This window comes from Carassius gibelio, chromosome A3 (genome assembly GCF_023724105.1).
Source record: "Carassius gibelio isolate Cgi1373 ecotype wild population from Czech Republic chromosome A3, carGib1.2-hapl.c, whole genome shotgun sequence".
In the NCBI taxonomy this organism is placed as follows: domain Eukaryota; kingdom Metazoa; phylum Chordata; class Actinopteri; order Cypriniformes; family Cyprinidae; genus Carassius; species Carassius gibelio.
In genome coordinates this window covers 20,919,984-20,945,479 of record NC_068373.1, presented here as the reverse complement: position 1 = coordinate 20,945,479, position 25,496 = coordinate 20,919,984, and the positions used below count along the sequence as shown (strand labels likewise).

General features: G+C 38.5%; 1 protein-coding gene across 2 annotated transcripts; it reads right to left on the bottom strand.

The window, feature by feature from the left end:
- Nucleotides 1-265: 265 nt before the first annotated feature.
- On the bottom strand, nt 266-25,307 carry LOC127951833 (epsin-2). Of its 2 annotated transcripts, none has more exons than XM_052549881.1 (9): nt 24,716-25,307; nt 17,307-18,083; nt 10,409-10,521; nt 7,362-7,463; nt 5,803-5,944; nt 3,869-4,036; nt 3,694-3,783; nt 3,405-3,602; nt 266-3,051 (listed from the first exon to the last, which is right to left on the bottom strand). In XM_052549881.1, exons 2-9 carry the CDS (start codon nt 17,893-17,895, stop codon nt 2,699-2,701), a joined length of 1,755 nt encoding a protein of 584 aa, XP_052405841.1. In that variant the 5' UTR covers nt 17,896-18,083; nt 24,716-25,307; the 3' UTR covers nt 266-2,698. The 2 variants fall into 2 exon arrangements, with proteins under 2 accessions (XP_052405841.1, XP_052405849.1); XM_052549889.1 differs by having other exon boundaries at nt 5,803-5,935; nt 24,716-25,012.
- Between the last annotated feature and the right edge of the window lie 189 nt (nt 25,308-25,496).

The window sequence follows — 25,496 nt, the reverse complement described above, 5'->3', positions numbered from 1 at the left end:
AGTCGAATCAGTCTGAAAAGGTAAAGCACACTAAGTCAGATCAGTGGTTTTAGCTTGAAAGCTGTAGGAGAAGTAGAATATAGAAATTTGTCTCATAAGAATAAGCAGCAGCTTAAACAGCAGATCTCAAGCCAACCTAATTAAATATTTTACACAAATAAAAACTAATGCAAATCATAAAACTACAACAAAATGACTGAAAGAAACTGTGGTGCCAGATGTGGCACCTGTGGTCCCTGACAGCATGAATGGACCGATCAAAAAGTCATTGATACAATTTATTTTTTTACCACTGCAGCTACAGGTCCTTTATCAATTGCTGCTGTTTAGATAGCAATGAAACATCTCACTCCTCCTCTGACTTTCCTACAAAACCATTCCCCCGAAATAAGGTACACAACAATATGTTACAATAGAACAGATGATAAATTATATTATACAGTTATAATGCCAACAATTTGAGCACATATCCATAAAAGCAGCCTGCTCCCAGTAATATGATAGTTTTGTAAATACACAGACAATAACATGGGAAAATAAAATGTTACACATGTTCACAAGGTTAGTCCTCCACAATAAATGCATAATGAGCACATAACAGAAAAAACAGGTAACAGCAAAACAAGATGGTCGAGACTGAATGAGCTAGATATCATATGGATTCAAGAGTAAAACTAGTCTGCTTAATCGAGTACTTTACAGTGATGTTCACTAGCAGGGAGTCTTGTTTTAGGATCAGTGCCAGCTTAAACCATCACGGCCATCAAAGGCATGACATACATCTTAAAGCTGTCTTTATAGCCATCCCCAACCCCCAAAATGCCTGAGTATGGCTGTAGATTGTTGACCTTAACACACCCAGGCTCTGCTACAAGACTGCACATGGGCAGTATTACAATGTTTCCAGCAGAGGTCACTAGATCACAAATGAGAGACACTTATGTAGCCATAATAATAATAAAACAAAGAAAGAGAGCAGGAATAATGATAATCATAATTATAACTGGGGAACAACTGAAGAGAGATAGATGTCAGTTAGAAAATAACTGTAGCTCTGCATTTAAAAAGGACAAGCAATGTCACTTTGGTAACTACTGTTGGCGACAGATGTTGCCTTCTTGTGCTTAACTTCTTGAATTAAAAGTGTAGACACAGCAAGCCATACGAAACACCAAAGTCAAAGGTGTTCTCGCTTAAAATGGATAAAGTCTAGATTAAGTCTCATTTAATGGTAAAACTGTGGCCAAAATAAACTTGAATACACAACAATGCAAATCAACCACAGGTTTCTAACTGCAGAAAGATGCATATGAACCCGAACATACATTTATACCACAAATACAACAAAGAAAAATCAAATCAATCATACAATCTATTACAGGACCTCTCCCACATTATAACCGGTCTTAGCTTGTCCACTTATTCTTGTTAGACTATAATAAGCAAGTTAGCTTTGGATACAGAACTGAAGATTTTCTTAACAGCAAGCTCTGATATACGCTTGGCCTTTTTTCCCCCGACATATATGAACAGATTGAATTAGGAAGCAGTGATTAGTGATTCAGCTGTCGGTTATAACAGTAAGATGCATTAGGACCTGATGAAGATATACGAGCACAAATTTCCTCCCGTTTCCCTTTGCTCCTTCCATACGCACACATACATAAATTACAAAATAAAAGGTTACTGAAATGATCACATTTCAGACTGTTGGATACTCGCAGAGAAGCTAAGCGGATGAATTAGTATGGATTAGCTGTTGGTTATGGAGCTGTGCAAATAGTGAGCAGTACTGAATTGAAAGAACCCATTCACCCAATAAACAACGTCTCGGAATTCTAAAGCAGTAAAAAAAAAAAAAAACAGCCTTCGGTATAAAAATTGAGCTGTATTATGATATGCAAACCAACTACCTGTCATGCATTAAAAAAAGAAACGGCAGAAAGAACTACTCTTCAGTAAGAAGTTCATCTTTCAATGCATCAGGTTTGAAACCATTCACACATGCAGTTCACAGACTCCCTCCTGGTCCTCGGCTTTGCTCGTATCTTAGTGAACGGTTTCCCATCTCTTCTCGTGCTAAGGACTAATGGTGGGTCAACAGTCAAAAGAAGATATATCAGAGCATGTGCAAAATCCCTGCTTAGAAAGTCAAAATCATTTCCATGTAAACTGATAGAGAGTCCTCTAAACCGTCCTCTCAAGCGTACTGTAAATACACATGGTGTATAAGCACTGGTGTAGAACTTAAAGGCTGCTTTGATTAAAAGGGTTAGCTTTATCTAGCACACGGTTTCAAGGACTAGAAATTAGAAAAATTAAGACAAACCAGTACTCCTAGTTTCAAACCTCTGATAAGAAAAGCAAGCCATCAAAAAAAGAAGTTAAAAACAGGATCCCCTTGAAACGAGAGGTTGCTCCCCAGGAAGAAAAAAATCCTAGACGCTGTATCGTTGAGGTTTTTTTTTTCTGAGAAAATTTAGAAAAAGAATACCAAATCGTTGTATGGTACCAATCTCTGACAGGAGAGGAAGGGAATTGCCTGCCAGTGTAAAATCTGTGAACACCACTGTTACTCCCAAAAGTCTCAAAAAAAGCACACAGGTTTGGGGGAACAAAACGGAGCACGTTGTCTATACCATAGGAAAGGAGATGGGAGAGAGATTCGTGTGGGTTTCGGGGAGGCAAATGTTGTTCCTCACAATAAGAAGGGGTTGGTTGTGCCGCCGGGTTGTGCCGCTGCACCTGTGTGCGGTAGCCCTCCGCTCATGAGCGGCTGGGGCATGGACATGGAGCCTGGGATCCCCATATTTGGCATCTGACCCATGGGCCCGAGAGGAGCCATGCCGGCTATGGGTACCATAGAGACGGGGCCAGCTGGGGGCATTGAGGACAGAGGCAAGGGCTCGTTGCTCCTCTGGGCCACGCTGAAGCCCTGTCCGCTCAGGCCCATCATGGGACTGACTCTCATCTGGTTGAGGGTGGGTGGCTGTGGCTGGTTCACCTGGAAGGGGTTAACCTGAGCTGCAGGAGCTGAAGCTGCTCCCGGGGCTGAAATGAGACCAATGTGAGATACAGGTGAGCGCATTGCTTAATAAGAAAAATCTGGGCATCTACAAAGTTTTTAAAATCAAATTCAAGGATTTTTACATCTTCTGACTTTGAAATGTGCTGTGCTTACATTTAATTAATAACTTTAATTAAAATTAAAAATGTAATCATAACTTTCTCAAGTTTACAAATTACGCTGTTTTGAGATAACTGCTTTCTGTCCCCAAATGTAAGACTTTTTAAAAGGATAAATTAAGACTTTCTAACCTTGAATTTTATAAAATTTAATGAATTTAAAGATCCCTGTAAATGTGCACGAGATCTCCTAGACGTATGTAATAGGTGAAGAGTACCTCCAGCTAGGAAAGGGTTGGAGACTGGAGCCTGCTGGGGAAGCTTGCCGACCAGAGTGTCTAGGTTGACAAGAGCGGCGTTGGGACCCAGAAAGGACTCGGGAGTTTTTCTGGTTGAGCTGCTTGGCATGTCAAACAGATCAGATCCTACAGACAAGCTGGTATGCGATGGCAAGGCAGAGCTTCCTCTACCATCACCTGTCAAAAACATCACATGCTCATTTCATTCCCATCAACAGACGACATTTCTTTTAACTAGCAAACTGTTGTGACAGCAGCCAGTGTTTACCTGTCAATGCTGAGGAGCGAAGACTGTCAAACTCGGAGAGGTCCTCCCTGGAAGTACCATTTGGTGTGGAGAAAAGATCAAAGCTGCCGACTGAGGGAAATAAGAAAGATATTTGGGATTAAAAAATGAAGATGAAAATACATTTTAAAAGTGAAACATTTTTTAACATGCTCACCTGTGGCAGGGGCTTTGGGGCGGGTGGCAGGCATTGGGCTCCAGGGATCAGCAGCTGCAGGAGCCGGGGTAGACCCCCAGGGGTCACTGCTTTTCAGAGGAGCAACTGAGGAAGAGGCACTGGGGAGACCCCAGGGATCCACAGGGGCAGCTGGTTTAGGGGCTGCACCTGGAAGAGACACACAGATGTGTTAAGTAACACCGTAAGTAGCACTACGATGAAAAAACACCACCAATTCCTAACTCTGACTCTTGTTTATCAATAACTGAAGAAAGGCCTTTTTTTTTTTAGAGCTCATGTTTTTGAAATAAAATCAAACCCTAATGAGTTGCAATATAACGGAAGTAGCAGCAGATCTTTTCTTTCATATTGTGATCAGTGAGTGAAATGGATTATTGAAAAAAAGAAGAAGAAAAAAACCTAATGCCGGACCTTGGTTCTATCCATTAGCTGTTGATTGAATGGAGGCAGATCTAAATTAAAGCCTGCAGGTTATTATAAGAAATAGCCAGGATTTCAGAGGCCTAGATGATTGGAGAAGTCTACTATGTTTCACCAGTACGAAGTTTGCCATTTCACCAGAAGATTATGACATTTTGAATAAAAAATGTCACAGAAATTAAACGAGACAGAAAAAGAAATAGCACAGATTAACCATCCACAAGATGCATTTATGAAGTCATTTGAAAGCACAACACAATAATGAGCATATTGATGTAAATAAGACCACAGAATTATCACCACGTCAAAAATAAATTATATTTTGCATTTAACTTTCTTAGAACAGGAACCTAATGAGTTAAACCTGAACAAACTAAAATATATCAGGAAAGAAGGAAAAAATAATAATTTGGAGACGAGGCTCAAATTCCAAGTTTAAGATTAATCACATATACTTCAAAAAGATGACATTAATCCATTATTTAAAATCTGATGGCTATACTTAAATTATTTTCAAAACAGCAGGAGCAACAAAAGAAATTATATTTTACAAATGAGTGTGACAGGCAATGCAAGTAAAATGGGAGTAGAAGTTGTAATTTTAGAGGTTATTCAGTTTCATGCAGTTAAAATTGGTGGTTCTTGGTGCGGTTTCCAGTTCAAGAGGACATGCACATTTTCCTCAGTGGTTCTCTCCATGCACTTCATGACTGTATTCTGGCTTGAACTTAAAAGAACTAGGCTGCTGGAAGAGGAACCCTCTACAGACTCAGCACTCTCTCAACCGGTGCAGATCTGAATACTGAGTCTCTTTGTTTTGTTCACACTGGAATGCACTACTACCAGCCTAGCTACATTACTGAGCTGCCACGAACAGCTACAGGACCAAACTACAGTATGAAATAGAGCCTTGGGTGGGGTGGGTGCTTTTGATAAACAGGTGGTCCTCACGTTGTGACCACTAACTTTTTTTTGTTTGTAAAATTAGATTCAAATATGCCTTAAATTTAAACAAAAAGCTAGTATCTATTATGCAAAAGGTGATGGGATAAATGCACTTTTGTTAGTATAAAGCCTAAAGTGATCAGCATAGCAGGAAGCGGATGCAAACTTGTCAATGTGCTATTATTAACTAGTCAAATGCGATCTTGTGTGTGAAGGGTGTTTACTAGTGGTTGAGCATGTCTGCTAATAAAATTAAAAATAGTGTCTGTTTTCAGATACATTTTCCTCATGCATTTGACAATTTATCACAATATATATGCATTTTCTCCAAAATGGTTTAAAAGGGTGATTTAATCCCTCCAGAGGAAAGATTCAATCCATTTTACCGCTGCTAAACAGATGTTTAAATGTTAAGATTTAAATGGTCACCAGACTTGGAAGAACACACACTTTAGGATACATAATGGCCAACCAAAAGTGTTTAAATCATCATGATATGTAGAATCTAATTTCTATTGTCCAGCACTAGTTTGTGAGTCTGTGTTTACCGTAGGACTGCCAGGGGTCTGAGGCAGGGCCTGCTGCTGCTGCAGCTGCAGCTCCTGCTCCTGCTCCCCAAGGGTCCGATGCTTGATTGGCAGGGCCCTCGGGAACCGCGTCCATCAGATCCATCAGAGATGACTGTGGAGGCTGCACACACAACATACGAGATCAGTGCCCACAGACAGATCTCACTAATCACATCTGCTTTAGTCAATAAGAATTCGGCAGCTGATCTGAATATAAATACTCACATTACGAGTAAACAGGTCCGCAAACAAAGAAAGGGAAAAAAAGTTAATTGAAGAGATTAATGAAATTGTTTTCTGGTGACATGATTTAGCTTATAGTAGTAAAAACAGAAGTCTAGCATTATAGTTTAGGATTACACAGTAATCAGTAATTAGGTAACTGAACATTTTCAGTTCATATACATTGAGCTTGACATCTTGTGGAACTGCCAATTCTTTGATAATTATGCAGCAGCTTTTATGAGCTCATTTGAGACATAAATTATTTGAACTTAATGTAATTGTCACACCACACAACCATTTAAAAAGAACTAAAAAAAAACTAAAAACTAAAGAAGGCAAAAAAGCTGACAATTTGACAGCCTCCAAGTATACACTTATAAAAGTATACAGTCTAAAAAATATGGGGTCGTAGTTATACTCTTTAAAGAACTGAATAGTTTTATTCAACAAGGAAACACTGAATTGATCAAATGTGACAGTAAAGATATTGATATTAGAAAAAAAAATTTAATGCAAAAAATAATTAAAAAAATTAAATAAATGCTGTTTTAAACTTTATATTCAAGTATCCACAATAATCTTGAGCAGCACTGCAACTGTTTTCAACATTGATATTAATAAATGTGTCTAAATCATCAAATTATATTAGAATGATTTTTGACGGAATGATCATGTGACACTGAAGACTAGAGTAATAATGCTGAAAGTGCATCACTGGAATAAATTACACTTTACAGTATATTTAAATTAATTATATATATTTTTTCATAATATGATTGTTCTTGCTGTTTTACTGATCAAATAAATGCTGAGCAAAAGAGAAAAATCTTACTGACCCCAAATGTTTGAGCAGTGGCGCATGCATATATTTTAAAATAAAAGATAAATTTTTGACTGAATAAAAAAAAGAAGCAGAATTCTGCTCTACTGTTATGTTAGCTAGCATCATGAAATTAGCCACTTGGATTTCGAGGACTTTGAATATGATGTATAAGTACAGTTGTTATACAGTACTTTATTGAAGTTTTAAAACTTGACAGCCCCTGATCAATATATGCTTTAATATATATGGAATAGAGCAGAATGAACATTCAGGTAAAATGTCTTTGTTCTACTGAAGAAAGAATGCCATCCATATTTGGAACGACAAGGCTGAACAATTGACTGAAAATTTGAATTGCTGGGTGAACGGTTCCTTTAATAAATGAACATGCAGGAGGTCAGGGACGTGTAAACCTTCTGCAGAGTTTTGTGTGGCCACAGATTCAGTTCAGGCCTACTGATGAGCTGAAGCGGTCAGAGGCTTCACCTACCTCTTTCTTCTTCTTGGACACTTTCCCTGTGCTGGAGTCTTTGCGGCTTTCTTCCAGAGCCATCTGGAGCCGCAGGTCATCCCCACGACGCATCCTCTCCTCCTGAACAACCACACAGACACACACAAAAGAAATCATGTTATATCACACACACACATTATGGAGTGCAAGCAGTCTGCTGAATCACAGTGTGAACCTGCCACCCTTTGTCCTATGACGATGAAGCCCTGTTGTTGTGATTCACGGTGATTCAGTTACTGAGACAAGTTAAAAATCTGCAGATTGCACAATTACACATTGAAGCCAAGACTCAATTGTGTTAGCATTACTTCGCAAACCAAGAAACACACCCAGCCCTTTTGTTTCCTCATCAGGTCAGTTTCAAAAGGCAGAGGAGACAGGAAGGAAACATGTTAAAGGAATGTAGCAAGGAATGCAAAACATGTCAGTGGGAAGCAACCGAAAAAAAATCTAGTCCCTATGTCAATTTTGTGGCAGTATATATATATATATATATATAAAACCTTGTATTTGACAAACCATATTCATGACAATTAAAGCTTCAAAGCTGAAGGGTAGTGAGAACAGATCTGCTGTAGGGTTTGACCTACAGTACAAATCAACACATCTAAACAATTATTTTAATAAGATGTTTCAAAACTGGAAAATATCAGCAATCAAACATGGTTAAATGAGGCTGTAGTGCAAGCAAAGCTCCTTTAAAAGAAAGATATTTCACATAGCCAAAAAAGATTTCTGATGTTTCTACATACAATACATTTTAGTGCAAAGCTAAAACATGAATGATTTACACTGGAGACAAAGATAAAAGATAAGTGATGCTCTATTTCACCGTTTCACCATAAGCCTCAATATTTCAGCGTAATCTCTGAATCTCTCATATAATTATGACCCCTAGTTTACATCAGGATCTTACAGGGAAGAAGCTCACAGAATGAATCACTATCCCCATTATTGACACCCAACAGCAAACACTGAGAGGCAGGTTTAAGATGGCCAACAGTGACACACAAACGTAGGAAGTACTGTACACCTCTCTTTCAGACAAGCCCCTCTCTTTTGTCATTTATAAATTCATCCCAGATGTCCAAGAGCACACACAATTCCTTTGAATTATTCATTGAGCAGTGAGCCCCAAGCATAATCAGAGGTTTCAGGAACATTATACTTCCCATTGTATCAGCTGCCTCACTTCATCACTTTTAGAAGATGTGGTTTTAAATCCCAGCGAGACAGTTGTGTGGTTGTATGGCTTCCACACTTATTTGTAAGCTTCCTAAATAATATCCTCTTGCTGGTCTGGCCCCACTTTGCCAGAAAAGGACAACTAGGTATATTTGTGTAACATGTAATTGGGAAGAAAATGAGCCGGCATGAGGTCATACTTCTATTTCAAATTGACACATCATCAAGAAATTAAAGTACAGTGAAAGTGGCTTATATGTAATGCAAATACCCCTGAGCTTGCAATTGGAAATTAAACATTTCCCCAGAAATAGAGTAACTGTATCTCTATCACCTAGGGGTGAGCGATATCATGATTTTTGCTTTGTGGATGATTAAAATGTCCCCATGATCTGTTTTTGAGGAAATATAGTATCGTGCTACAGCGCACATTCTTTCAGTTGCAGTTCCAGCGACACATACATTTACATCAAATGTTAACTCAATGGTAGAGCTACATTTATGGGACCCTGCGCTTCACAAACACAAAAGTACATTATCTGCATGTGCTTCAAAACCTTGCCAGTTAAACATTATTGAAACATTTAGTTCTGACGTGCTTTTTCTGAGCACGTACACCTGAAGCCCGCGCACACACACTAAAAAACCTGTTTGCTGGACTAAGATATTTCACATCTGATTATGCTAACACTGTCAAAAACACACAAGGTTTACATATAAACACAGTTGGTAAAAGTAAACAGCTCTTAAAGTGACAGTACTAAACATGATACCGCTCTTCATTAAAGGGATAGTTCACCCAAAAATGTAAATTCGGTCATAGTTTACTCACTTGTCCCAAACCTGCATTCATTTCTTTCTTCTGCTCAAAGAAGATATTTTGAAGAATGTGGGTAACCAAACAGTTGCCGGTCCCCACTGACTTTGATAGTAGGAAAAAAAAAAACATGGAAGTCCCTGGGGACTGAAACCTGTTTGGTTCAAAATAACTTCGAATGTTAAAAGAAACTAGAATCAGGTTTAAAACATCTTGAGAGTGGGTAAATTAATATTTCATTTTTGGTTGAACTATCCATTTAATATTAATAAACATGGATGCACATGTACAGCACAAAATAAAATAAATGTGCTGGGTAAATTAGTTCAGACCAATCATTTGCATACCAACATGGCTAACAGCTGTTAATGCACAATCACCATTTTAGACCATTTCAATCGAGATTTTCCTGAAAAAAAAAAAAAAGCGATATTTTTTAGCCATATCACCCACCCCTTCCATTACCTAATTAAACAGTGAACCGGTTAGTATGTGTAAAGGGTGTGAATGCATGAGAGGCACAGTAAGGTAAATCTGTATCTTATAAGACGTACAAACTTACTGATATACAAATGTGTTCTTCAAAGCTGTAACTATAAATAAACCAACAAACACTAATTTTATTTCAATTAAAATTTCCACTTCTGTGTCAAATATTTTTATATATATTTGATGCAGTATATAAATTGGACTAAATTGTCAGAGACTTTAAACATCATGTCATCAAACAGGTAAAGTAGTCCGCTTTTGCAGCCTCATTGTGTTTATAACCATGCGTAAACTTTCAGGGAATTTTGTTTTTTCTTTTTTTAAATAAAGCCTGAAATAGCACTCTATAAAAAGCTTTTTTTAATGTACATCTGTGCTTCTGGGTAGCCCCACCAATCATGAAAACTCATTGATCCAAAACCTTCTCATAATTGTACATTTTAAATCGTAAATTGTAAGCATCACAAATCATATAAGCTGTCGGTGTGTGTCATCAGGCAGCAGTTTTAGGGTGGTATTGAGTGACATGATGTACCTGCTCAGCGGCCTCTCGGCTCATGGCAAGAGCCAGTTGCAACTGTAGCTCCTCTTCCCCACTCGTCTGAGGTCTAGCTTGCTCCAACTCTGAAGATGCATTGGGAGATGTGGCTAAAACCAAACAAAACACATACAATGACATTATCATTCAAGCACTGCACTGCTACCACACCCGACTGGGTTATCTTAAAGTGCCCCATTATGCCATTTTTAAGGTTCCTAATATTGTTTTGGGAGTCTCCTACAATAGGATTGCATGCATGCAATGTCAAGAAACGCTTTCGTTTTTTCAAAATTTTGTGATTCTCAAACGATTCGTTTGAAGCAGTTCAAAGATTCAGTCTCTCTAAACCCCTTGAGCATGCACTGATTGGTCAGATGGCCCAGTCTGTTGTGATTGGTCTACAGGGTACAGCGGTGCCGGAAAGGAATACGCCCATTTCAATAGTACTGTATTTTGAATGCACTATAGAAAATATAAACCTCTATTATTTATCATACAGGTTGTGATTCAGTGGAGCAGCTGTACCAAATAAACAGGGTATTAATTCATCTTTCAACAGCAGGAGTTTTGTGAATCCTGTGTTGAACTCCCCAAGATTAGAGGAGCAGTTATCAGTAGAATGACGTGTTTGTGGGTGGGGTGAAATTGTTCACGGACAGCCAAAGTAGAACATAGGCGCGCATTATGCAAATGTGGGATTCACATGACTAACGACTCGTTTCAGTTGTTCAGAGTCGATTCTTTATTTTGGGAGACAACTTTATTTATAGTGCCCTTTCAGCATTAGCATAAGCACATGACACGCCGGACAAAAAGAGCTGGACGTTTGTGTTAAGGCTCTGATGTTTTAAGTTGCCACCATTAGTCTTGGTGGTTTTTTGTAAGCAGCATCAATCAATAGACTGCTTGTCTGTAATCTATAAGATCTCCGACAGCCATTAGGCCTAGTGTTGATGTATCGCTTCAGTAACGGTCAGAAACATTGGATCTGGAGAATCTCAGTGCCTTTTGAAACAAGCTTCCCGGTCTCTATACCCCAAGGGACTAGAAATTACGACCAAAGGGCTTGAGTCTGTGGGAAAAGCAGTAGAGGCGAACGGAGAAATGAGGTAGTGTGGGCGTGGAGCTTTGGTGAGATCACAGATGACATCACAAGTGCTTCCAGTCCACACCAGTCTTGCTGGGCTAAAATGGAAATATGACTCATATGCCTACTGCATGTTTCAAAGTCAATTTCTCAGAATCATAATTTAAAAGGCAAGGTAGTTTTTTTCCATTCATAGACCATTTCATTCCATTCATTATTAATAGCATGATGATTTGATTTTTAAGCTTATTTTGGCCAATAACCACAATTATAGACCGTTGCCTGGACGACATGTTAACCGTCTTATATGTAAAGCAACCAATCTGATTACAGCCAGCCAGACAATCAGGACTGTCTCAGTAAATAGCCTCAGCTGGCACAAGAAATGGCCTTTTTGTCCAATAGCATTTTATTTTTACTTGCCACACCAGCATCTATGGTTATTTTCGTTATCAGTTGAAACCAGTTAAGTGTTTAACTTCGTAGTCCAATGGTTATATTCTGAACTAGGTTTCAAAATGTGGCCAAAATTCTGTTTAAAAAAAAAAAAAAAAAAAAACTGGTGTCACATTGTTTGTCAAAGTGATTTGACAAATTTAAATGATGTTTAATTAAAATAAAAAGTTAAAAATAAGCACCAGTGTTTTTGAAGTGTGGAGGCATGAGCAGAGTTTGGTTGCATTATGTTGGCCGATATAAAGGCATCCAGAATCTATTTTAAACAAGGTCAAAATTTTCCTTGGCCATTGGTTTAATTTGCTGTGTCCTTTAGCCAAGAGGGTGTCATGCACTGCTCCAGGCAAAACTTAGTCTTTAACAAAAATAGTAAGTAGCTTGACATCTCACTGTTACACAGCTTTAAATACTTTCTCCTGGTTATGTGCACCTATGTGATTTCTTACACACAGTTCACCAAGTGAAGAGTGTGTTTTTATGTGCATGAAACTTATAATGAGGGTGTTTTCAGTGTAAGCAAAAGCAAGAAAACATGTCCCGGACACCTTCAAATGACAATTCCGATACAATAACAAAAACCATACAGAAAGGGGAAAAAATGCTTGTTTTGACATCTGATAATGACTTAAAGAGCTTTCTAATTCAGAAACTAAAAAGGTTTTAGTGGTTTTCCATCAGCTGTTTCATAAGCAGTACAGTCACATTTCAATTCACTCGGCTAGAAGAGGAATACACTTGCTGACAGCAACATGTGTTATTACCAACAACCCTCTACATTGAGAGTAAATCACTAGCATATGCAACTAAATCTACATTCTGGTGACTAAATGATGTCTTATATTAGCCAACGGCTAATAAATTATCAGATTTTAATCGCTAGTGTGTGAGTTAGAGGCGAAGTGTAAGTTTAGCTCAGATATATACACTCCGAAAACTCTGAGTGCTTAAGAGTTTCACCCTCCGTCAAACAATCTGTGCTTTTTTTTTTCGTTCAACTAAATGGATGCACAACGCACCTGTCCTTGATGTACCATAAACTCTAGCGTGAAGGCGCATATCTGGCTTTTGCTTTCTCTCACATGCAGAGCAAAGAGAGAGCATTGACGCGTTACATGTAATTCATATTCTTTGTTTTAGCCTCCTGTCAAAATAAGAGTTTCTTTAGAATTCTTCAGCTTTTAAGAACTGCCGGGTTTTCCGGAAGTGGGTGGAACTAATGTATAAATCTCATTGGCTGGCGTTCACCAATTATCATCCTTATTTTGATTTGAATTCTAAATACTAAAGTTCTATCATTAAATAATATTTAATTATCATATAATAATGCTTGACTGACTGATGTTAAGAGTGTACTTCCAGACATAAGGGGGGGGCATTTTAAAAACATATAGGCCTATATATTGGTTGACTAAATGGAATGGTCGCTGATTTTTTCATCAAGTTTTTAAGACTAAACTGATATATAAAAAAAAAAATTAAAGGTGCAATAACATATTCCAGTTAACCTATTATTCCTCTAATAAACAAAGCTTTTATACCACACTTGTCATAATCAGAGTTGATAATTTGTAAATAAATAATTGCTGGATTAATTTCAATTCAATTGCTCAATTAATAGGCGCTGTGACCAACACTGTCAAAACGCTTTCCTGGAGCATTCATTGATGTCACTAAACTGTAATTGCAAGCATCGTTCACAAGTTTCTGCATGGACCTAATCAGGCACAGGTTCTCAAGCCCTGGGACAAAATGGGGGCTTTAAGGAAAATGTTTTTTTTTTTCCGCATATGCCACAATATCGATACAGCTGTATCTATACTTGTATCATCAAATCTCTGTGACGATACATTGTCATTGTCTCTCTCTCGCTCGCGCTCTCTCTCTCTCTCTCTCTCTCTCTCTCTCTCTCTCTCTCTCTCTCTCTCTCTCTCTCTCTCTGTGTCTGTCTGTCTCTCTCGCCTGCGCGCTCTCTCTCGGTCTCTCTCGCGCACGCTCTCTCTCTGCCCTATTAAACTTGCATGTTTTTTTCAGTCCTGTCAATGATAAACTTTCACGTCAAGGGCCGATGAGCAGCTGGCATGTACAGCTAATAAATAACAGATCAACTACGACAGCCCACATCGCACATCCTGCGATGTGACTATCGTGGAATCGTACATAGCGATATCGATGCTTAAACAACACATCGTGCAGCCCTAATTCATAGTGCTCTCTCACTGCAGTCAGTGTAGTGATCTTTAGACGCCAGATACTGTGTATGTGAGTTGATGGTTATATACAAATAAAAGCGTACATAAAATCTACTCATATAAACCAACAGTGTCTCTTCATTGCACTAGGCAATATTTGAAAAACACTTCCGACCACAGAGTCCCAAAACACACTTGCTGCCAATCAGCAGCAAGGGGCAAGTCTAGTAATAAAAGGGAGAAGATTGCACAGAGCGCACAGGACGGATATTAGTGAGGCGAGGTCCTGTTGGGGTATGGGAATGTTTGTTTTGGTGATTTCAAATATCAACATTGTTTGGCAAAATTTGCTTAAATTTGCTCAAATGGATGAAAAAATTAGTTAATATCACAAATATCAATCTTTATGACTATTCCTTCAGCACGATCCCTGAATACCAAACCACAGGTTTGTATATCAGGAAAACTGAATGACAGAAAATTTTTATAAATCAAAAGCTTGTCGTCATACAACTAAATTAATTTCACAAACCAACAAAATAACATCTTAAGGTTTAGAACTATATCCTACTTTTCTTCCATCTGATGAAGTGTGAATTACATCATCTGACAGAGAGCCCATTTACATTTTCTGGTGAAACCAGGAAAGTAGCAGAGGAATGAAAAACACTCCTGCTAACAATACAGCTTTTCTTTTTTCATTTTTGTTAGACTGTTTACACTGTTTTTCATGCTATCAAGCTTCCCATACACTTTTCATATTTGACATCTAATCCTAAATCCAACATATTAATGCAATTGATGACAAAAGAAAAATCACAAAAAAGAAAAATGAAATGACTCCAATGGTTAGATTTTGAATTGTGATTAAATGAAACTGGCTGACTTGCTCAGAGCAGATTATCAAATTCTGTATAAAGAGAGGCAGGAGGTAGTAGGGAAAAGAAAATGATGAGAGACATATGCAGCTTCCTCCGTGAAGCACAGGGCAGAGAAAAAGACCCCTGGGATATCAGGAATTCTGTCTTCCTGTATCGAGCTGAGGGAAAGGGGTGGGGCGTGAATGGCACGCAGCTGTCCGGGACAGGCGTACAGCCACTGAGTGCTGCAGGGATGTGTCTCCTGCAGGGTAACAGCAGACAAGCAGTTTCCTGGTCTGCAGAGTAAAGAATTTGCACCATGCAGTCTGAGCTCCAGGTGTGCAGAGATTCTTAAAAAGAATTCAAGTTTATTTTTTACAAAAGAACCAGCACAGATTCAGTTGTTGCCATTAACAGCAACATTTCAGACATAAAAGGGAAATATCAGCAGGCTACCAACCTTTTATTGTTGGTAAAGTTCTTAATATGGTCCTCAAGAATAATGTAGCCTGTAGCATTTAAAAAAGCTTCAGTTTCAGAGTAGCAGCGGTTGTACCAGTTAGCAACTGATCCTGATACCAGTCTTAATACAATGGTTAACTTAATGATAATGCATCTCTTTTGTTTAAATCTTGCTTTACAAAAACATACAAAATACTTTTAAAAGAGTAGTTTTCACTCGATCACCGATATTTGAAAAATCGGCTGATAAGTTTTTCGGCTTGGCCAATTTGTTCTAGGTGGGACTTTTATTTTGACAGCGCTGAGAAAGGCAGCGCCTGAGCGCACACAGTGATCACACTCTCTCTTGTTTACGGTTAACAATTTTGTCTAATATGAATAGAAGTCTGTCTAATAATCAGATAGAACAGTTAAACAAAAGGAATTAATGTATACAAAGTATTATAACAATTGCTTTTATATTATTAGTAATAAAAAGGAAAACATAATACTTTCTTGTTTGCCATCAGCATTAAGCTAATCAAATCTTTGAATGACTAACAAATATTTACATTTCCCAAACTTATCCGAATCCAGCTGTGAGATCTAGTGAAGAGTGCATTTTTATCCAGCATGATCACGTTCTGTGACGGTCAGTATGTGTGAATTGAATGCTTTAAACTTTAAACTCATGATTTCAAATTATGCTGCGCTTTATGCATTTGCCCACTGTCATATTTGTCATTTTCTCTGTTTCTCTGTGTGCTGTTTGTAAAATGAGTGTTACCTTGGATTTATTTTAAAAACATGATTCCCAATGCACACAAACTTCCCAGAATAATGAGTGCCCTGTTGATTACAGTTGTTACTTCCTTTTTAATTATATTTTAAAAACATATTTATTTATTTGTGATGGTAAAATTATTTCAAATTTTTTTAATGGGAATAAATTTTAAGGGGTGGGAGAAAAAATTGTTTCTACGATGCATTGCAATTCTCTCTTCAACGATTTGGAATATTTCAGAATCGATTCGGAGCTTGTTTATTTTTCGCACATATGTGTGTGCGCTAGAGACGTGGTGGGCTTCTTTGTACAGAATTTGCGCTGTGAGACAAGAACACATTGCTTGACAGTCTGTGCTTCCACCCGCCGTGTTTTACTTTAGATATACTTTCATTGATGCCGATTGGAATGCAGTACATATTAGATCCATGAAACTCATGCACTGACAGACTTTCATGTGCGCTTTGTGTTTGTTGTCCTGAAGTTCAGTTGGGGCTGATTATCGTTTCGTAAAAATGAGAATCGATTATAATCGAGATAAAAATTTCATACCTAGCCCTAATGGTCAGAGTCCAAAAATTCAGCAAAAGATTTTCAACATACTTCTATAAAATGATGAATAGTTTATGTGCATTAGTTGTGTTTTTGCTTTTTTTAAATATTTGCATTTAATTTATGAACTGCACTGTAAATGGAATAGTTACATAGTTGGAATAGTTCCGTCATATTTGAACACACCCAACTCGGAAACCGGGGGTTTAAGGTTGAGATTTCCACCCATAATTATTACCGCGGTGGCATTAATGTTAAACACGTAAATACGCTATTTTTCAAAATGATTCACAAAACTAAGAGTACCTATCTAAAAGTTCTATTGGGGGGACTTGATACTAAGATACCTAGATAAGACGACACTGACGTGTGTTTATTAAATATTTAAGCTAATATAATTTGTCTTGAGCTGAAAATGTTCACAGCAGTTTTCCATATTTAATACTATTTTATCCCACAGTCAGCAACAAAAAAATGTGTGTAGAACTCATGCCTGGCAAGTTAACAAGCTAAAGAAACTTACATCCATGATATGATGCAGGTGAGCCCTCAGACTTGCCATACTCCTCTGAGTAGCTGGTGGAGAGGTTGGGTTGGCTGGAGCCACGGCCGAAGCTGATCTGATTGTTGCTGCCCACACTGGTGGCCACCTGTGCCATGCGCTCCTTAGTCTTCAGGGCCTGAGAGCGTTCGCCCTTCAGACGGTCATCATCCTTCAGCATCACGACCAGCTGCTTAGACTTCTCTCTGACGTTGATGCCCTGGTCTTTGCCGTCCCGATCGATATACTGGAAATCCTTGAGTGTCTGTATGGCAAAGATGTTTTCTTTGCACTGCAGGGCCACTCGCTCGGAACCCGTTTTGATCAGGTAGTCCAGCAGCGTCAGAGCCTTGTACACATGCCGCCAGTTCTTGCCGTGGTCGTTCAGCCTCTTCCAAATCATAGTCATTATCTCCGAAAAGGCCACCACATTGTAAGTGAGGTCTGCGATCTCTGACATCAGAGAACTGGAGGGGCCCCACGGGTCATTGGAAGTCGCTTCCCTGACCTTCTTCTCTGGCTCTGAATAGTTATTAACCACATTTTTCATTTGTCTCCGAATAGTTGGCATGGTGGCGTGTAGTGTTAAAATCCTTGAGAATTGAAAGTAAACTCAGTGTTGCTTAACTAAAAAAGAAGTCGGTTGTGCAATAGTTCAAAACACGTTCTTGGTTCGAACAGTTTCTCTGTGCTACTCTGCGCCTGCTAAAAACATTTCCACAGAGTGAAGGAAGCCAGCTCGATGAATTCCTCCATTACCTGAAACACAAAACCAAAATGTCAGAGAGAAACGGAAAAGGTTCAAACCAGAAGCTAGTAATAGTTGCTAAGCAAATTAGACTACATGTAATATAGGATTATAGAGCACATTAAAAGCATTTATAATAATCATTTTTCTTTCCAAAACCATTCCAAAATTTAGCAAAAATAGTGATTATGTTGATAAACATGGTAAATTGCTAAATGTACATACAGAAGTTTAATGGTCCATTACCAAACTGCAGTTGCAGCTCCTTCAGATAACACCACAATTCAGATAGAGACATGGATCACAGCTGATACCTTTTCAAAGCATTAAACCACCCAGGTACAAGTGGTGTAAAACATAACCATGTTCACACAGAAGGGCGGCTTAGTGAGTGAAGTGCTTCCTATTACTCATCTTTTACAGTAACATACCACTCATGTGGGAAGACATCTTATTTCCCAAAAGTAATTGCACCATACTCAGTCTATGCTTGAACTCAAACACGTCCGTTGTGTCTGCAAGCACAAATGAAGAATCAAAGTCATACTAAATCTAAGCTTCCTGTCCTGAGCACAACGTGACGCTTCGATCGCTAAGAAAACATCTCAACCCTTCCTATAAATTCATTAAAAGCTACTGAAATCTGACTCCTGTTCTGCTGCAGAGGAGCCAATAGAGCACTGGCTTACGAGCAACCCCCCACTGCCGCTCCTCCAAGCCCGCATACACATGAATACAGCCGTGGCCTAATGAAACATCTGCTGCTTTAATGACCAGTTCAGGTCCAGCATATCAGAGGAAGAGAAGGGCAACTACCGGAACAAAGCTCACTGTGACGGGGGCCCAGGAAGCCAGCACACAGGCCCTGGTCTGTGTAAGGATGGCCTCCTTCATACTAAAAGAACAGGTCTGGCAATGTCCTGCCAATATCAAGGAGTCTCAGTGATCGGTCTTGAAGCAGTGCCAGAGAATGGGCATAACAAGTCCTGTGAGCAGCACTGGCTCTCTCTTTTCTACTTTGAGAAGACATGAAACCAGTCCAGGAAATCGGCTCAAGTAACACTATGGGACTTTAAAAGATGTAAATGCTTCAACAAAGAAAAGTACTATAGTACCCGATCTGCATTGGGTACTACTGTTGCATAGCATCAGACATAGCATCAAAACTATATCCCGATATTTTATGATTATATGCGATGACAATATTTATGAGGATATAGAAAAAAAAAAAAAAAAACATGGAAAAACGTTTTATTGCTGATTGCAGATGGCAGACAGAAGCATTTATTAGTGCAAACAAAATTAAGGGCATTTTCAATCCTGTTCCAATGAGCTACTGTCATCGATGACAGACAACCTCATTTGAAGAGTAAATTATTGTCATAAGTCACAGCAGCAGCTGTGTGTTCGACTTGAAGCAGACCAATGGGTGTCCAGGGCCGTAGCTGGGGTTTTGTGGGGCAGGTTTTACTGCTGGGCTCTTTTCTAAAATTGTGTAAATAGCACAAATATACAAACTGAATAATGTTTCATTTTTTTCAAGTTGGTAGGTGTCCAGGTACAGAAACTGAATAAAAATGTAAATAGCATGGCATAATCTTTACTGTATAAATTAAATATAGATTAATTCTTGTTAAAACAAAGTAATTCAGTAAAGAGCAGTGAGTGGTTTTATCCCACATAATTTCTTGGAATAACATTAAGGACACTGAAAGCAGCTTGTAAATTAGGCGCGATCACTTTAAGAGATAATACATACAATATGATACACATTCCATTTCTTTCGCAAGTGTTTACTTTCACTTAAGACATAACTGACCATGTTTTCGAGAACACTTTCAAAGAGACAAATTTGTATGTAATTGTCATTTCAAGAGCAAGAAGAGACAAAACTTAATTCAGTGTTAAAGGGCTCCAGACGCAGGTCTCTGCATGCACACTGTACGTACTGAACAGTGCGTGGTTGCTGAATTAAGCTTTCCATGTGTTTTTTTGCTTGAATGTTTAAACTGGCGAGCTGTATAAGTTCATTCAGGCATGGGAGGAAGCACTAGTTTTGGTGTTTGCATGGTGCACACACAGCGTGCAAACTCTCGGCTGAGTTTTTCTGCATCTTCTGTTTGAATGCTTTAAACAGTTTTGAATGTTTAAATTGTCAAGTCTTAAAACACGTTCAATTGATAAGATTTCATGGTGATGCGCGGGCCTTCTTTTTACACTGGCCTCAGGCAGATGGTTGAATGTGAATGTAGATTCACCATACATTATTGCATCGCTATATCATTGATATGACACTTTTTTTATCATGTAAAAATGTGTATTATTAAAAGTAAAAATGGTATTATTGTGGACTGTATGATATGGCACACTCCTACCTCTTGCACTACATGGAAATGCTGTTATAAACATTTTGGGGAATCAGCAGTGTTTTATCAACATCAGATCTCTACTGAACTTACTTAATCTGAGAACTGTTGAATATCTCCTTGAAATCACCTACAATATTTTGCAAACAATATTTTTCTCTTTAATAGCAGAGAGAATGGAGCAGTTTTTATATGACAGCTAATTTTACCTTTAAAACAAAGATGAAAAAAAAACCCTTGTAAATTTTAGTTAAGCACAATTAGAAGCAATACGCAAATGCAAATAGTGGAATGGAAAAAGGTCTAGCAAATGTTTTTAAACACTAAACTTTTAGAACAGTTTCATGTGCAAGGTTCTGCGTGTTTAAAATGTATACATAGGGGAAAAAAATTAGAAAGTTGAAGAAAGGTGTTCTATTTGAATGGCCCTTTAGACTGCAGGAACTTAGTGCACTCAAAAATCAATTACTTATTCAGAAAACTGCTGAATATCACCAGCAAAGGAAACACAAATTCTCTTATTTAGAAAAAAATAATAATAATTACATGCGTGTATGTATGTATGTATGTATGTATATATATATATATATATATATATATATATATATATATATATATATATATATATATATATACACACACACACACACACACACACAGAGGCAGGAAAACTGTCATTCACGCCATTTAATGGGATCTTTGCTTGAATGACAGTTTTCCTGCCTGTTTTCTTTCCTGTGTTGATGCCACAGCAATATCACCCTGTAGGTCAAGATTGGATGACCACTGAAGCTAAGCAAGGCTGAGCCTGGTCAGTACCTAGATGGGAGACCTCCTAGGAAAACTAGGTTGCTGCTGGAAGAGGTGTTAGTGGAGCCAGCAGGGGGTGCTCAACCTGTGGTCTGTGTGGGTCCTAATATTTTTCTTTTTTAAGGTATTATTTTGAAGTGTAAGATTACAAAGATCATTCCAATTTCTAAGAATCGGCCAATATCGATCCAACACCATTGCTATTTTTTTCCTCTACACTACTTCAGAATATCAATACGGTGTTTGTGGAACTAATGGCCACTTTTTTTACCCTTAGTAAAACACTTCTACATTACAAAGAAAAAACAAAACAAATAAAAGCTTCTAAGAGTCTTTCTGCGTGCAAATCTTTGATAATGTGAAACGCTTCAAACAGAGCGGCACAAAGCTCTTATGCACATCTATGGTGCAGAATGATGTGCTTGAAGCAACATAAGTCACAGCACGCTGCACTCCACACAGTCCAATCAAAAAGAAGAAAAAGGAGAGCAACAAACTCCAGCAAGATGTCATTTTATACGATTCCCCAGACCTTTATCTAGTATTATAATGGGATTATTTCATCTTGGAGAGAGAGTTTTACCATGCTGACTGTCATAACAGAACGGATTGGAGAATAACTACAGCTGCAGCAGAAGGAAGATCAATTTTCTGTAAACTTAAATGTAAATATAATTCTGTCCCTCCCTCACATTAAGATACGAAATGGCTTTAGATGATATAGGCTACATGTTGCATGAAAAGCAAACTGGTGCTCTTCTGTTTCTTTTGGTGTATAACTCCCATTTGAGCAATATAAAAAGCACAATAATCGCGGTTGTTAGATCAAATAATTGCGATTAGATGGTTAATTATCGTGACAGGCCTAACAGCAATACAATATAAAGCATCTCATTGATTAATTTCCTATTGAAAAATGTGCCTTGGGTACAACATTATGTCACATCAATGAGTCATGATTCGCTACTTGGTTACTCAACTACAGGGGGAGGGGAATTCTCATTCTAGAGTAGGGGAGTGCCGATCCGATATTCAGTATCGGTACTGGCATTTTCTGCTGGATCAGGGTGTCAGTCAGAGAGCACTATGAATTGTTCTTCATGCTCACAGTAACCAAAATGTAAAACGAAAAAGCTCAAACTATCACACAGATATAATACTCTATGCATTAAAATTCTCTTCTCTGTGCTTGGAACTTTTTTTATGTGGAGCGCAGCGTGCTGTGACTCCTTGTCACTGAAATATCCGGCCGCATGATGCCCTTGCAATGAATTCTAACAGAGAAAATTTACAAGAGACATGCCACTTCCTCAATCCTCAATATAACTATACAAGGAAAACCCGTAACAGAAAAAAAGATGGCGGTTGTATGCACATGTCCCGCCCCTCCCGCTGGAAAGCCAATCATCTGCTTTTAACAGTCAAGCCAGCAAACATTTAAGCCTATCGTCTGGTTCCACTGACGTAGCGCACAGTAGAGGAACTCTTGTGCATGCGTAGTAAAAGTATAAACTGTGGGGAAAAGGGCATTTTAAACCTTATTTTGGGGCATCAAAATTTTTCAGCGATTTTTATCATATTTTACTGCTGTTTCTATACATGCAGTTTTTATGTCCCAGTGACCAGTGAAAGTGCAGTTATGTCTCTATGCCCATTTATTTAGATAGGAGCCTGGTCTTGTTAGTCTGAAATAGCTGACCGGAGGCATTGCCAAGATGGCGGCTGAGTGGTACGTCTTGCCTAAAAGGACTTTGATACTATTCCTGCAAATGAAACACCAAGACCAAGTTCCTTACAGCTGTGGAGGACAGGTTACCCCGATATGACGCAATCCAAACAAAAGATAGCGAGCATGGCAAGTGCCAGCATGTCTCATGTCTTTAAGGATCCATTGTTGAATCGCTAAGGAAGGATGTTTGGTGGCAGAACGAATCTAGCAGTGAAAAAAAACAGGTGTAAAGACTTTGTATGCTAAAAAAACTACAAGAATTAGAAGGGGAAATGGGGGGAAATGCCCACATCTTGAATTTCTCCATAGAATTCAGGTGAACTGAAAAAGGTGGATGTTATATAAGCCAGCCCTTGTGAGAACGGCATTTTGCTCACAGGTAAACCAACCGGTTCTGCCACTTCAAGTCAACGGCTTCCTATAAATAATACTACAGAAATTACTCAACATGTAATGTTTCCAATACCATGGTACGTTCAGGCACTAAATCTGTAAGAAAAGACATGATAAATGGTAAACTCCACTTCAGTGGCTAAATAAAGGCAGATGATCGCCACTTGCATGGTTCTCCTCTAGAGACTCTGTTTGTCTAATTGCAGGAAGCAAAACACTGAAAAATGAAGATGCATATGCTACAGAAATTGATCACAGAAACAACAGAAAAGGGTTCCCCTCAATCACGGGTGTGTCCAGCAAGAAATCAGGAGGAACTGCGAAATCTCTGTTATTATGGTGATAAAACGGTTCTGACCGGGCACGCTGTCCACAATCTTTGTAGTGTCGACAAAACAAACTGGTTAAACCACAAACCCATCTTTACCAAAACTTAAGAAAGGCATTTGTGCACACAGTAACCTCGCAAACAAAACCCACGATAAACTAATCTAGCAATACCATAAATGTAAACAGAAAGAAAGTGTTTGGTGAATATCTTAAGAAAGGACTGACTAAACCAAAGTTAAGTCGTGCTCAAATATTTATATAAGATACTATAGCTATACGAATACACTTACAGCTTATATACCGAATAGAACGAGATTACAGAGATGAATAGGAAACAAGAATTTACAGCTCCATTTAAATATATCTCCGTTAACGTTACACAAACACAAATAATCCCAACGAGGCTTGATAACAACAGTTTAACCAAACAAGGCCGGTTACAAATGTATTAAAATATCGAGCTAACTTCAGCACAACCAAACCAATAAAATGTAGGTTACCATTAGAGACTAAAATACTAAATGTATAAAGCAATACGAACGACTTTAGACCGTTTCCACCTTAAGGTTTATTTGCTAACTAGCAAGCTACAGAAACCACGACGAAAGTTTTCGTTAAGTAGGAGAACTTTTTAAAAACTAAACTATTTTATTTTACTAATACAATGTTGTTAAAAATGTTTTTAGAGTTAGCGCATCGAACTGTGTTGGTTTGGGGCTTTATTTTTAAGGACATTGACTCTTTTGAAAGCTATAAAGTGAGTTTAAGTATTAGCCGTTTAGGCTAGCTAACTGTGGCTATGCTCCGACTAACTTGCTAGTTTAATCAAATATAGCTCAAATTCTTCTCCGACCGCAAAGTAAATCGAGATATACAAAAAACTTCATTTGTATTCAAGTGTTTATATGTACAAACAACCTGAATTAGTGAAACCTCAAGCCGAAATGAGTGTAGTGCTCGGTGGAGATATCGCCACACTGAGAGAAGCGACTAGAAAACAAAAACAGTAACTTACCAGACCTCCTGTGCCGATGATGACCGGGGGTAACACCCGGCATAAGTACACACTACTCGTATGAGAGATATAGAAACTTTATTTTCTAAGACACGGTCGCGATGGTTGTGATGGGCTTGTGTATGTGACACCCACAGCGTTCAACATGGCGCTCTGAATGCACATTCATCCTCCTCAGGAGGGGCGAGACGAGACAAAGGGTGTGACCAAACTCACTGGGCTTCATTCTTAAAACTCTTTATTTCCCGAATATCCCTGTTGCGAGCCTGTTTACGGCTATGAAAGTCAACCGAGACACCCATTAAGCGCTGCTTTACTAAAATCAGCCCACATTTTCCGCCATCGTGAGATATGTGCTCTTGAGTTACCCAAACCCCATCAAATCGGCGGAATGTGGCCCCCAAGTGGGTTTAAATTAGACACATCTGACTGTGGCCAAGAAGTGGAATGTGTTTACGACAGTGCTTCCCAAACGTGCACTTTTTGTATGTCTCTCTTATCTAACAATGATACCACTTATCCACTCGTTAGTAGAGACTGCAAGAACTAAACCGGGTGTGTCTGATTAGGGAGACATACAGGGGTCCTCAGGAACATGTTTGGGATGCACTGCTCTAGGAAATAAATTTCATGTTCTCATCATGTTTAAAATAGCTCTGTAGAAGAAAAAGATGTTCAGATTGGACAATTGCAATAACAGTCAAATATACAATAACTTTACCCTTTGTTGCAAAAAAATGCTACATAATTTCCACCAAAACACCACGGTTACAGTTAATAA